This window comes from Sylvia atricapilla, chromosome 3, assembly GCF_009819655.1.
Source record: "Sylvia atricapilla isolate bSylAtr1 chromosome 3, bSylAtr1.pri, whole genome shotgun sequence".
NCBI lineage: Eukaryota > Metazoa > Chordata > Aves > Passeriformes > Sylviidae > Sylvia > Sylvia atricapilla.
Window position 1 is genome coordinate 96341077 of NC_089142.1, and position 15521 is coordinate 96356597.

Sequence of the window (15521 nt, forward strand, 5' to 3'; positions counted from 1 at the left end):
TACTGTACATGCCACAGTAATGTGAGCAGCAAAGTCATAGAAACACTCATAGAAGATGTAAAGGAATCTATACTTTTACTATAACACACTATTTTAAAGTATATACATTATATGAATGTGTGAGGTAGCTGCTGCAAGAACCTCTCCCTAAAGTGACAGATGACAATTCTATCTAAGTCTAAACCTGGAAATTATCAAGGCCTCCAAATGAAGCTGCCAACACCCTGCATTGGCTCTGCCCTCCTGACAAAACAAGTTAACAGACAAACTACTGCATTCCTTTATATTAGAGGTGAAGGACTGGAAAAAATGAAGCTGCTTATCTTTACTGTAAAGACGCTTTAAAGAAAACAGACACCACCCAAGCTCTAAAACAGTAGCAGGGAAGTAAAACTATTGCTTTTTTGCAAAATAAAAAAGTTTGCTTGACTCTGTCAACACTTGAACTACCTGATCCTACTACAGTATGGCCTTGATCCACTTTTTAAAGATGCTCATGGTTTGGTTCAAGTTGCTCTCTCAGTTATGCTTAAAGGACAACTCCACCATCTTTTTCTTAGACAAAAGTATTTCCCCCCCTAGAATACAGCAGTCATGGGCAGAAGCACCAATGGAAGAAAAAGCAGCTACTGCAAATGTGATGTGAATTGTGAGCAGGAGGAAAAAATGGAATTACTTATTTTATTAATTTAATCCAGACCAGATGAAACAAGGATTAAACAGAATCCCTGCCATGGCAGGCACAGACAAAACCACATTACTTATACATCTGTGCATCGTTCCAGATGACACTTTGTCTTGCTTTTGACACAAGTGCACTTTCCTGTTTCTGTGTGTCTTGTTCCACTATTGATAGGAGATGACAAAGTTGATTCAAAGGATCTGTCACAAACACCAAAACAAATACTCTCAATAGGGCCTGCATTACAACAGCAGGCACTTGCTGATTTCCCCATTCTAATGTTTCAAAAATAAAGTATTAAATAATATTTTAAAATATTAAGCTTGTTACAGAAAATAGTTTCCATTCCATGCCGAGAACGTGCTACTTGCTATTTGTCCAACAATATGAAGACAGCAAATGTAGTCTGAAATTGCATTAATCTTTTTTTATGGAAATGATCACACTGCCTGCATTCAAAAAGTTACCACAACTGACAGAACTAGATAAACTGCAGTAATGGTGGTTTACAGCAACAAGACCACACCAAAGTCTGAAACACGGATCTACACTCCCCATCTCCTTATGAATCAACTAATTTCATTCTTCTGGTTCAGACCTGGGCCTGAAGTTCTTGAAATCTCAAATCACATAACCCAGAAAATTAGTATTTACTTGTTGGACAAACAAATTCACTCATTAGATGCACTTCATATCCATTTAAAAGAATGGAAAGAGGTACTCCTTTAAGGAATTTCAAAGCATTCCACCTTGGTAAATTATAACACTTCTTCATATCTATTATCTTAAAACTTATCTAAACAGAAGAGAGTCAACTAATTTTAGATACATTTACAATTTTAATGAAATTAAGGTCATTATTGCAGATACATCTTTCAAAGCCTATTATTATCCCTCAAGTTGGGAGGAAGGTAAAGCATAGAAATGTGATAAAATACAGCACTCCTTTTCCAAGCAGTTGTCTCACACACGGAGTATACTTCTATTGGGAGAAATGTCCAGTTAATAATTTCCTGCCTTTCTGAGGTGGTCAATGGTGTTGACTGTCATTAGAAGACAGAAGTATAATTTTCCAAATAATCTGACAAAATTACATGAGAAGATATTTACAGTACATCCATTCCTTGCTTTGTTTTTAAGGGTTCAAACAGGCACTAACCTCTAGAGAATTATGTCACATTTCAGTTTGCTACACTGCTCTTCAAACAACTGCAAATTTTTACAGAATCATTACCTTCCATTGAAGGTATCTGTGCATGAATTCCTTATACAGTGACCTTTTACTGTTCTATAATAGAATATCTTAGTCCCACAGTAATTTCCAGTTGACTATTCATGTCTTATCTCAACTGTACAGGCACCAAGCCACATTTACAGAAGGTCAGTGCATACCAGCAAGGACAGCTGTTGTGTGAGTCCATCAAACTTCTCCCACATTCTCACTACAGCTTTTAAAAATGTATTTGAAGTACACAACATCTAGGCCCTCCCATTTGTGATGTTCTGAAATGCAGGCTCAGAAGCCCTGAGAGGTTTTCTGAGACTGCAGGTGAACACTGCACTTAACAACTGAAGTGACTGTGAAAGATACACTACACTCAAGGGCTGCTGAAATGCAGAATATAATTTGTGTGAACTAGAACTACTATGAAAGAAATTGTTCCATGCCTCAAGTATCAAGTGTTTTTCTTAGATCTTATCTTGCCTTTAATTCAGCAACATGTATAAACAGGTGAAAACATAAACAATGCCCAAACCCAAACTGTAACTATTGTTAAAGACTGGTGATTATTTTTTTATTGTGTTCTAAAACATGTGGTTCAGGTGAATGGCTCTAAAAAAACGAAAATAAACTTGCTAACAAAAATAGAACTCACTGAAACTAGGATTGTGCTCAAGGGCAGCATTAGAAGAGAAATTTTGCAAGAATTAGTTTAAGAAAGCAAGAGAAAGAGGCCATGAATAAAAACAAGACATTATCACAATTTATGTCCAGTTTAAAAATCACTGTCTTGTCTGTTCCCTCATGTTACACAGTTCCCTTTATCCCAAGGGAAATCCTGTTGATGCCTTGGTCAGCATTTCTCTAAAGACTTTATAAATGTCCAAAGCCTGGGGAAGTAAGAGAAGAGCAGAAAGCAGCAATATCCTATCCTGAAATTCAAATTGGTAGCTGGAAAATTGTGGGAAATTATAGATTTCATTCAGGAGTAGTGCTTGGCAATTGTGTAGTATTGACTCTTGAATTTGGGGAAGGAAGTAGGCTGGAAAAGAATATAATTATTCTGACCCATAAAGGTGCTAGCAAGACACAACATTTCTGCCTCTGTTTTTTTCCCCCTCTCTCTCTAATGATAGTGAGTGCTTTAAAAGTTTCATCCTCTTCAGACAAAGTCTGACATTGATTTTGCATTTAGGTGGAAAGAGATTGAGTTGGGAATACTGCATCCCTGCTAATTTAGAAGGAGTCAAAGAGTATCTGCAGAGGACATTCAAAGTCATTGAGTAAGTGCAAAAAACATTCAAATATCTTGCTTTTTAGAGCATATCAAAGGCTTTTTTCATCACTGCCAGAATAAGAATTAACACTTGCAGATTGTAGATGATAAACAAAGGAACCAATCTATTGCGCCTACCCTTGTGCCAAAATGGGAATTAAAGCCTTCCAAGTGTTTAAAGACTATATAAAAGAGAATGTGGCAGTTCTTCAGCCATGGGGTATAAACTACCACCATTTCACAGTAATACCTTATCCCAGCTGCCAACACCTCACTGGAAGAACTGTGCCAGGAACATACCTTGATGCCAAAAATGGTTGAGCCACTACTATCCTAACTGCAACTACTCCTAATTAATAACAACAATAATAACAATAGCAATAATAATAACAACAACAGTAATAATAATTTATGAGAGAAGACTCTTCCAATTGCACAATTTCAGGCTACAATGCTGACAACAAATACAACAGTATAGTACAAGCAACCAGCTATCAAAGCTACCAGGCATGCAATCACTCTAAAAAAATAAGCATCTTGAAAAGAAGCATCTTGAAAATTATACTAACATGGATTAAAAACCATGAGATCTCACACTTCACAGCACTGGCTCAGTGGAAGACTGCAGAAGTTCTGCTGGGACACATATATTATTTATATTATTTAGATTTACATTACACAACTCCCCTCCCCAGCAGCACCTTTACTCACCACAACTACGACAGAAAAAACTTTCTTACAAAGATTTAAAAACCTTTTCAGGCACCACAACTTTAACTGTTTGGGGGAACTAGGTCAGTACAGTAGCCAGACTAAGCTATGCCTGTCCTACAGGTCTCTGCTTGGGCTTTGCATTCTTCAGGTGGTTAAGAGTGCTTTACTAGCACACACTTCACTGCTCTCTGCCTGCCGTGTGCTCCTTTCAACTAGCCAGACCACACCAGCAAAACTGCATTTGGTGAACACTGCCTCCTCCTAGGCCTCATGAACAGTGAATAAACTACAGGAGAGAAAAACCAGTTTCCCCCAACTTAACCACAACTTCAGCAGAAATTGTTCTGATGAAACTCTATTTCCTCATACTGACAAACGCAGGTTTCACAGGAAAAATTAACTGTCTAAACCTATCCAAAGTGTTATTCATACACACAGTCCTTCTGAAGCAAGACATCCATCCTATCCAAACTGCATCTTCCAGCTGAAAAAAAAATTTATTAATGCTGGCAAAACAACTCCTTGTATCTTTATCAAGATAAAATCACCAAATTGCAAGATATAAATTCATCTACAAATTCAATAAATAGAAATTAATTGTATTTGATATCCTTATCTTCACATTTTCTTTACATTTGGCATTTTTACCTCAAATCCCCTTTTTTCAATGTCACTGACTAATAACACACTGCTGATTTCATTACACATTTCTCAGCTGCCCTCCAATATGAGCCCAAATCTCATTATTTGGTAAAATTTTGTAATTTTAACTATTCCTATATGGCCAAACATTTGCCACTACAGCTGAAAAAGGCAATAGTGATTTTTTAAAACTGAAGGGAAAAAGAAAAAAAAAAAAAAAAAAAGATTACCCCAAGCCATTCCAGAGGTACTTTCTAACCATATAAGGGTAAAATTGCACCTAGTATAAGGCTTATGGAGAGGGAAATTAACAATAGCACAGGTGTCTATTTTATACGTGCATGAAAAGCAGACCTGTAAGCAAGCACAGAATCAGTGTAAAGCTAAATCAAGGAATTAGGACAAACCTGCCACATGTAAATATTTTTATTTTGAAATGAACATCTGAGCAATATTTACCCTAACCTGGCCCTGGTGAAGCTGCTGGGGTGCTTCCACTCAGCTGCCTCCAGGAGAGGAATCCTTAGCTCAGAACAGTGACACAGAGCAGCCCAAAAAAGGGTCGGCTCTGTGCCAAATCAGCTGAGGAGGCACTGCAGGAAGTACAGCTGGATGTGTCCTCACTTCAAAAGTGCTGGAATTACCAGCCTAAGCTACCAGTCAGAGCTAATGACAAGTCAGTAATTAGATATGAAGCCCTTGAGAAATACTTCCAAATAGGGCTGCTTGATACAAATGCTTGCAATAGCACAACTAATTTAGGGAGAGGTCTTTCCTAAGGCAACCTGATGACACTCCCACCAACACTCTTGGTACATCCACCTGCATCTATACATAGCATAAGCTTATTTTCTATTCTGCATTGCATTAGCAAGCTCATGTCAGGAAAATCTGCCACTTTAAGTCAAAGAATTTCTAAAAGCAGGTAGAGATTTAAGCCCCTACTGCTCATACTTCACCACGTGGAAGGCTTGAAAATCTGTCATGGTGCAAAGAATTCAAGGCATAGGAAGATCTTCCTCCAAATCTTTGAAGCTTTTGACCACTGGAATTAAAACCACCTCTTAGTTGTGTATTATAGATGATTTCTGACCAAACTTTCCTTAATTTATAGAACACAACCAATATCAAGTATTTTAACTTTCTCATCTTCCAAATTATATCCAAAATAGCTATGCTACTATTTTTCCTGTTAAGCATTTTTTCAGCAAAACTCTACATCTTGTCCTTACTTAATACATGCAGGTAAGAAAGAACTGTGTCTCACTGTAAGTAGGAATATGCTAAATACCTGTTCTAGGTGCAAAAGTTCTTTCTAGAATTCAGGTACCCATACCAGTATGGTTTTACCAAGACAGACTTGTAACCCTGTATTTAATTTCAGTTAAAATATCCAGAAAAATGCTCATAACCAAGGAAGTGCAACACCTACACACTTGTTTGTTTCTAAATTGATAACAAATTCCTTTATTTACAACCCCAGCTTCTACATGGAATTCAAACTCAGGACAAGTTTCTTGCTTTGTATAAAACACAAGACTCCTCCATAATACAAAACAAACAAACAAAAAACCCACCAGAGATAGAAAGTTGCCAGTAAAACACATGATGTTTGTAAAGCAGACATCAGTGTTTAGCTTATTAACTGAGAAGATGCTGCTGGAACTGCAAGAGCTACCAAAAACTGAAGAGCCAGCGAGGCAGCAAAGACAGCTGCTGATATCTAAGCTGGACAGAACATGAAGAAACAGGAGAGTAACTATTCCAAACAAAATCTGGTATGGAACATAGAGCCAAGGAAGCAAAAGATAAGCAAATGGAAAAATGACTTAACATGAGACAGATGTCTTAAGGCCAAAAAAAATAAAGATAAGGCTGCTTTGGATAAAAAAATCAATTTAAGCAGTAAAAAAGAAAAACAAAATACTTTTTATGTCTCTTTTCTGCTTCTACATTGCAAGGAGATAATCCACAGCAGTCAAAGGTCTTTCAAAGCATTTTAACAGCAATGGTACCAGGTGCTAAGTGAGACACATTTTAAAGAGATTGCTTTATCTCACAATACCACATGAATGTGGAACAGATTAACTGATCAGAAAATCTTTCGATTTGAGCAGACCCTGTAATTTTAAGTACAGAACAGGCTTAGTTACAGAATTTAAATATTTAGGAACACATGATTTTGCTAAGAGAGAACCAAGGATGTCTGATTTCTTGTTTCTGACTTCTGGGTCCTTACCTGGCCTGTTTGTGGCAGCCATGATGAAAACCTGCTGCCGATTCTCCAGCCCGTCCATCTCCGTGAGGAGCTGGTTCACTACCCGCACACTGGCTCCTGACTTCGGAAGGAGAAATTTGGCAACAAAATCAAAGAAACAGTGGGAATGTGAGTATTTCAAGATAAAAGAAACACAAGACCTACTAACTCCGTGCACTGAAGTATTACTCAAAGAAAAAGTTTCTTTTTCACACTTTCAGTATAGATTGTGGATTCATTCTCTCATATTCTTAGTACGTCTCCATCCCAAAGTCATGCTATCTACACACTTCCCACGTGTTTTATCACGTGGCAAACCTTTTCTTTCTCATCAAAACTAAAGGATCCACTTAAAGGACTACATACAAATACTGGTACTAGCTGTTCTGATATCTACCTCAATAAGAACACACAAAATTTCTCAATATTCAGGGTTTTGAGGGGAAAGAGTTCTTAAGTATTGAAACTTCTGAAACAACATTTTAAGCAGGTGAGCTACTGAGAGGCCAACAGTAATTTCACAGTAGTGACATTCTATAACCAAACTCAAAAGCTTAACCTAATTTTCTCTGGATATTTTTCTATATTTGCATACGAAAAAAGGTATTAATTTTTATAATACTTGCACAACATATTTTCCTCAAATAAAAGCCTAGTGGACTGCTTTTTTTGGGAGACACTCTTCTGGGTACTTCCGTTGCCTGCAGTGTCTCAAAAGCTGTAACTGAAAGTATTTATTTGAGGAGGTATCTCAGGGCCAACTCACCTCACGGTCAGACCTCCGAGGGCACAAAGCATCAACTTCATCAAAGAATATAACACAGGGGGCTGAATTCCTGGCACGCTGGAATACCTGACGTACAGCACGTTCACTTTCACCAACATACTAAAAAAAAACCCCATTGAAACAATGTAAGACACTAAGATTTTGCTTGGAAAACAAAATCAATAGTTTTAAACACTATTTAACATACTTTGCAAGGGAAAAATGCAACCTACTAATTTTTCTTTTATCTGACAACATTCTTTTATCTCTGTTTCCTTACTGATCATGATTTTCATGGGAACTGTCACTAGTTGAATTTTGACAAATTGCAGTACATCCAGAGTTTAACAGAATTTCTTTTTTCTGGGCAATAACTCTAACTTGCCATCATTTTGGTGATGAGAGTTAATAAATACAGTCTTAATTAAGGACCCTGTTGTTCAGCTGTTCAGAAACAAACCCAGTGAGCAATGTGAACACAATGAACATCTGAAGTTCATAGAGTTGTTGGCTGAAGACAGGCGCTTGGTGGTAGGGAACTGAAAAGTTAGCCAGAATTTCACTTTGAATGCTGAATTGTAGGAACAGAGGCTGTGAAGTCGTAAATGCAAACACTTAATTTTTTCCAAACATGTTTTGACACAATTTATATGTTAACACAGTCTCTGAATCACAGCCAACCATTTTGTCTGTATTCCACAAGGAAGTTGGGCTCCTCATTATTTTAAGTGTTATATTTCCTGCCTCTATCAGTACTTGAAGTAGACATAAAAATGTTTGGGAAGAGATCAATCAAACCCAGTATGTGGGTTTCAGCTTCCACATTACTGATCATGGCCCCCCTAGATGGGAACTGCAGCCACCATGATCAATTCCCGACTCTGAAACGGACTGAAGTTACATCACAGCACTTCCAAGTCCAGTGCTTCAAAAATTTGAATTACAGCACTTTTATCTGTTGACATTTAAAATCCCCATGCTACAGAAAAGCAGTGATGTATGTAGTTGGTCATTTAGAAACTCCACTTCAAGTCAAGAAGGCTCCACCTGCCAGGTAATTTAAACTAAGATAAATATTTAAGCTACACAGGTGACTTTTTTCCTTTTCATATGAACAACTTCACTGCTAAAAACTTTAAGGAGAGGTTAAATAAGGCAATTTCAGCTGCACTAGTGCCAGTTGTGCAATTATCAGGAATTCTGCTTGCCCCACATTTTGGACAAGAATTCCATAAATAACAAAAGCCCCATGATTAGCACATACCATATTTAGCAGCTCAGGACCTTTAACAGAGATGAAGTTCAGTCCAGACTCATTTGCCACGGCCTGTGAAAAAGGTAAAGCCAGATAGATACAGATATATATAAAACACACATTTATCTTGTGTCTGCTTGGGTCCTGTCCATGGAGTGATAAACAAATACAAGGGAAGGAACACAGTTAGCAACTGTTTGCAAAATATAGAAAACAGTACAAAGTATAATTACATGCAATTAAGAGTGGGAGGGGAGCGAGGAATTTAGCAATGTACTCTCTCAGATTCACACCCCCCACACCAGCTGAAGAATGTCCAATAACCATGGGAGTTAAACAGATATTCAACTCCATAGGAGCACCTGAAGACAAAATGAGAAAATCTGAAATTTGCACGATTATCTGCATTTATGTGGAGATGCAGTAAGAACTGAAATGCTCAAGAAGCAAAACAGAAGTATTTTCAGTAAGAGTTGCAGAGTACTCCCAAACATATAATTTAGTTACAGCAAAATATTCCACAGAGTAGTTATCCAATAGTTTCTACTCATCTTTGCTACTTTTTTCTTAACCAACTTAATTCCTTCAAGCTTTGCAGGAATTCCCTCTCCATTCAAGCAAAGTTATAACTTTATGCAAGAAAAATCAAATAACTTCAGCAAGAAAAATCAAATTTAATTTTCTGATGAGATTTGGTGCAAAAGGCCAACTTCTTGTACTACAATCCAGACTCATCCTACAAAAACATCCATTTCAAGAAGATTCTCGTGTTTTTAGTGGTGTTTAGAAAATGCATTACCTTAGCTAACAGTGTTTTGCCACACCCTGGGGGCCCTGCAAGCAGGACACCAGCTGGAGTAGTCAGGCCCAGAGCTTTAAACTGCTCTGGGTTTCTCACAGGCGCCTAAAAAGAAATCATCATCGTTATCTCTGGCATAAAGAAAACACGAAACTTTTCATCTTAGTTTCAGCTGCATGAAAAATCATTCACAGAAGTTCTTTATTTCAATCTTTTATAGACTAAAAGAATAAAGATTCGATCAGCACCTTAATATCTTGCCCTGCTAATTACCCCTAAATGTGAGAAATATCCTTATTTCGAGGCAAAGATTTTATTCACCAAAGTTACCTAAAGGTGTTAATGTTAAGTTTCCCTCTGACTGGCAGCAAAATTGCTAAGCTTTCAGCTAAACAGTCCACAATTCTTTGCATGGCAGTTGCATAACCAAGGTTATTGATACACAACTTTCAGAATACTTAAAGATTGAGCAATACAAACACACTGAAAGCATGAATACAAAAAGCAAAATATTAAATACCAGACTTGAAACAAATTCAGGAGAGAATTATACAAGCTTGACTGTTTTAAATGAAGATATTACAAAATAGCCCTGTACCTTAAATAAATATTGAAAACAGTTTTATTTCCTGCACAAGGGGAGTGCAAAAGCTCTTTGGAGGTAAGGTTAGGACATACCAATATTGCCATGGTCAGCTCCTCCCGAACATCCTCCAGGGCTCCGATGTCTGCCCATGTCACATCAGGGATTGTGACAAAGCCTTCTCTCTTGGCAGAGGGCTGCACTGATGACAGTGCAACAATAAAATCATTCATCTCAATGCACAGCTTCTGCAGCTGCTCCTCAGGCAAGGGGGCTTGCTCCTTCAGCAAATCCAAAAGTCTCTGCAATTCATCCTTAAGGTACATAGAAAGGGAGAGAAAAGATTATGCCACTGGGTTAGACTTCCAGAACCATTTCAAGGGCTTTTCCAAAGCCATACTTCAACTATCAATCACATTATTATGTACAGTACACATAAAATATGTGAATTACCATTAATGATAAAATTGTTTCAGGGAAGCTCCGTGTACATTTAACAGGTTTGAAAGCACTGAGCTGAGCCTAAAATCTTGATTTAGATGCTACAGAAAATGAGCTAGGACATGTATTTTGCCTTCCAGTTATTCCTACTGCTTCTCTCACGCTGACTAGGAGAAAGGTATTTCCATGCTGAAATTTCCAAAACATGTATATGTATTAATTCTGCTTTTAACAAGAAACTTCTTTCAAGAGAAAGTGAAAACCTGCTGGACAGCACAATTCCAACAATTTGCAATTATTCAGTTTTGTATAAACTGTTAAAACTCTCAACACACTTCTGGAATATACACTTTGATTTAATATCATCTAATTTCAAGGCAACTCATTTCCCCAGCCTGGTCAGACCTGGTTCTGCAATCAGCCCCTGATAAAGTCTGGGCAAACAGGACAGAGATGCGGGGTAATGCTCTTCTGCACTGCCCCATGCTGCAGACCACAGTGACCAAAGGAGGTACATCCAATTTCTTCTATCAGTTCCATATTGGGAACTGAGAAAATATTCCATCAAAGAACTTTAGGTCTTCACAACATAAATGCATCCCCTTTGTAATACAGAAAGGCAGTATTAAAGCAAACTGGTACTGCACTACAAGTAAGTATCAGGATTTTCATCATAAGATTGAGGGAGAAAAAAATATATGTAAAAACTCTGTTATGTTTCAACGTTTTTCCTACAGGAGTATAAAGGAAAAGTATTGCTTCCTAACAAATTCAGCTAGAATAGCTCTACAACTGACCACAATGAAGTACAAGTGCTTAGAATGCCTGATCTTCCTTTTAAGTCCTCCTTCCTCCTCTTAACAGAGCCATTGAGAGAGATTCTGAAATAGCCAAGACCACTGGCTTTGTTTACTCGAATTGTGTGAATGGTTTTTAAAGGTTCTGTATGTTTATTTTTCCATTATAAACATAATACAAGGGTTTTACTGACAATACCCTGTATTAGACTATGTCAACCTCCTGCCAGCTATCAAAACATGGCTTTGTTAGGATTAGACTTCCTCATTCTCAGTGACCCCTTTGATCATGGTGATGTTGATAAAAGCTGCAACTACCTGCCCCTCCCCACTTTCTTTTGGCTACAGCAGGCCTCAGGAAGCACTGGGAGGTATAAGCACCATGCTTATGTTACACTAATACAAAGGCTTACTACAGCTTTTTACACTGATTTTTGTCATCACAGCAACAGTGCTCTTTGACAGTCCTCTTAAAAACAGAATTTGAGCACAATGTGCATTTAAGCCCCCTTATCTCCAGACAAATCTTCAGAAGGCCTGCAGATAAAGAAGGCATATATGGACTCCATATTTGGGAAGTGGGACCAAGGATTTCTACATAAAGTTGTTCTGCTTCACTAACTTTCACGTTACTTAGGCCAGAAAATAATTCTGGCACTTGAAATACTATTTTCTGCAACAGAGTTCCAGTTATACTGCACACTAACAGCTCAGCTCCTCTCTTCCTCAAACCTGCTACAGGTACTAGACACCACGTGTGATTTACCTCAAGTAATCACATAGCTGGAAGGCAAACAAAGGTTGCATAAATACTTCTAGACTTTGGCTTACTGTAACCCTACCAGGCCAGGGAAGAGCCTCAGGCATCATTACAGGCATTTCACTGAGAGCACAGCAAACAGCTGGCGCAAAATATTCAGTGCAAGTCTGATACTTTTAAATTCTGTTACAAAAATACTGATACTTTTAAATTCTTCAAAATGCACTTTTGAAGAGAGATACAGACACTCTTTGAAGTTCGGCTCTGCTAGAAGACAAAAAACACAGCACAAATAAAACAAAAAATCCTAGGGAAAAAAAACCAAAACCGTCTCGTACAAAACATGAACATAATTTTTAGAAGGACTGGGGTTCGGGATCCACTTTTCCAGAGCTATTCTATGAGTCATTAGGAGTTACGCTCCTGCTGCCATTTCTAAATCTAAATTTAATATTAGGTTGGCTGTGGATGTTTGAGAACTTATGAGTAATGACTTTCATAACTCTAAAATAACTCTTCAGATGTTAAAACACACTCCAAGGAACACAGACCTTAGCTGGAAGCTCTGGTTGGTTGGTGCCCTCCTCCACCAGGATGTGTGCTCCTGTCCCCGGGCTTCCTTCAGCTGTGCTCCCCCCAGAGTGTGTGTGATTCCTGCCGTGCTCCTCAGATGTTATCAGGACCCTGTTGACCGTGCCCATGGCTGCCTCCCGGCACAGCGCCATCAGATCAGCCCCCACATAGCCCGGGGTCAGCCGCGCTAAATGGCCGAAGTCAAACGACTCCGGGAGCTTCAGTTTTCGGCACAAAGTCTGAAGAATTCTAATCAAGGAAGGAGAAAAAAAGAGGAAAGATAAAGCTGGAGAAAAAGCTATTACTTTTTTTTTTTTTTCCACATGAAAACAAACAGCATTTTATGTCTCTTTCGGTCCACACGGACTGAAGTAGCACAGTGGGAAGTTTCTGCTCAAGTAGGAAGTAACCACCACTGAAACCCACAGACCTATGCTATAAACTTCCTGTCTCTTCTTAAACAAAAACCAACAGCCTCAACCAGGCATTGCTAATCCACGGTCTTGGTCATTAAGTATTACACGTCACCTTCCAACCCTAATTTAAATTCAAAACTGCCAGGCTAGGTTTCAGTGTACCACAGAGATGCACACAAGTTATCCACTGATATCTTTAAGCTTGTATTCCTAACAACCTAAGCCTGCACTACCTGTTCCATGCCACTTTTTAAAAAATTTATTTACTGGAGAATATCCACAACTAGCTATTCTGCAAGAAGCAAATAAAATCAGACTGTGTGAGGAGCTCTGGTTTAATCTTCAGTATTTTTCCCTGACCACTGAAAGCAGAACACAAGAATACAACAGCAAAATATCACTTCATTGGGAAAATATTTTTAAAAGGCAGCACAAACCAAGGAAGTCCAGATCAGTAGCATACTTCTAGTTCAAATAAAAACTAGTTCAAATTATTTCTAGATTAGATAATATAACTACAGAAAAGTTATGAAAAAACCAAGTGATTAAACTCTTCAAAACTCTAAAATTACAATATATTTCATCTGTTTCCCTTCCCAGTAGCAAGTTCCATCATCTCTCCTTTCAATCTTTATTAGGGATAACAGCCTGTTTCTCAAGATTTTTTCAACCTGTCTGACAAGAGCTGTAGTTAATCAATTGAGTCCAAGTGTAAACAATTCAGCACTACAAATGGCCCATTCGGAATTTGCACAAGAAAATACCAGGTAAATCAAGATCTCCAGGTACACTTTCTCATTTCACTCCACTCCTTAAGGATGGCAGAACCCACAACTAAGCAGTTCAAATCTTGCCTTCAGCAAGATTCACCCTGTAAATCAGCACACCACGAGGACTTAGAAGGCCTAAGCAACCTTTCATTTTAAAAGAAAGGAACAAACCAACACCACCACGGCCTTCCACAAAACAAAACAGAAAGAAGGAGGGAAGGATTTGAAAAAGAAAATCATCAGTCCCTGTAAGCCTATATGTCCAGGAACACAAATACAAATAAACAATAATATGAATGTCAGTGACTCCACTCGAACCTGTGAATGATCACTACACACCACGATGGCTCTGCCATTCACAACTCACTCCTTCAACACTGTGCTATTTCTGGGAATATCATCATTTTAACGTGTTCCTAGGAACTGTCAGAGATCACAACTCTCCTCAGGCGACTCCTTAGGTCTGTCTCTAACCATCTGCATGTCCTGCCCACAGCCAAGAGAACACAATTACTACAGGACAATAAACCTGGAGGAATAAGGAGGGGAAAAGAAAAACAGAAACGGAGGTATGGCCAAAACGGGGGAAAAACCCCTAGGGTGGAATAATGGCCTGAGTGCTGACAACACAAAGTGGGCAATACTGCAAGCAGAAGTGTTTTCCTCTTCAACTTAAAAAATAATTATTTGAGAATAAGAAGAAACTTACCCTTTAACCTTTCTTTCCTTTCCCTAACAAGTTAAGCTATAAGTTTTTCAAACCTCCCTTCCTGTGTTTTTTGCTCTTGAGGAAATGAGAAGCACTTATTTTTTAATTTAAAATGCAAAAATGGATTTATTTCTTTTAACTTAGTCTGATAGTCATAGATCTTTGGAGAAAAAAGGGACAGTTATACATCACAGGATGACTGCAGCTCAGCTTAATGCCTGGACTGGTGTATTTCCACGAGGAATGGAATGGAAGAATGCAGGCCTGCTGCTTAAGGTAGAAAATGGCTTCACTTAATTTATGTTTCTAATTTAATAGTTACACAGAAGCATCAAAGATAGAATGTTAACTTCCTGAACATGAGAAAAGATACATTTGACTCCATCATCTGTACTGTTAGGCACTTGGAAAGCCATTAACATAATATTAAAAGCAGATCTGCACTCAAGAAAGGAAATTACTCCCAATGTAGGCACAGCTACCAAGACATATTAGTGCTCACTTAATGTCTTCTGCAACTTTTCAGTGTGCTGACCCACAGGTGTGTACAGGTACAAACAGAACTAAACACAATAAAGTACTTGTCCTTAATTCATATGTTAACTTATGCATTGTTTTCTTATTTATCAACGTATCAAAAACCAAGTTTAACTTCATAACACATACTTCTCTCTTGCTCCTTCATCTGGGATCCCCAAACAGATTTCTCTGTCAAATCTCCCAGCTCTCCTCAGTGCAGGGTCAAGGGAGTCAGGTCTGTTTGTTGCTCCAATAACAAGGACCTGGGTGGTGGCAGCCACATTATTCAAGTCTAAGGGAAAGAAGGAAGGAAGGAAGTCAGTACTCATACTCACTGTCC

The 15521-nt window shown here is 38.2% G+C and overlaps 1 protein-coding gene across 4 annotated transcripts in view; it reads right to left on the reverse strand.

Annotated features, from left to right (window-relative positions):
* The window catches only part of NVL (nuclear VCP like), a 38129-nt gene that overhangs the window by 12353 nt on the left and 10255 nt on the right, over positions 1-15521 (reverse strand). For all 4 annotated transcript variants that reach the window (XM_066316264.1, XM_066316267.1, XM_066316265.1 and 1 more), the window contains 7 exons: positions 15329-15473; positions 12746-13016; positions 10292-10510; positions 9614-9718; positions 8824-8886; positions 7560-7679; positions 6776-6875 (listed from right to left, as the gene is read on the reverse strand). In XM_066316264.1, coding sequence (XP_066172361.1) covers positions 6776-6875; positions 7560-7679; positions 8824-8886; positions 9614-9718; positions 10292-10510; positions 12746-13016; positions 15329-15473 — 1023 coding nt within the window. The remainder of the gene's footprint in view (positions 1-6775; positions 6876-7559; positions 7680-8823; positions 8887-9613; positions 9719-10291; positions 10511-12745; positions 13017-15328; positions 15474-15521) is intronic.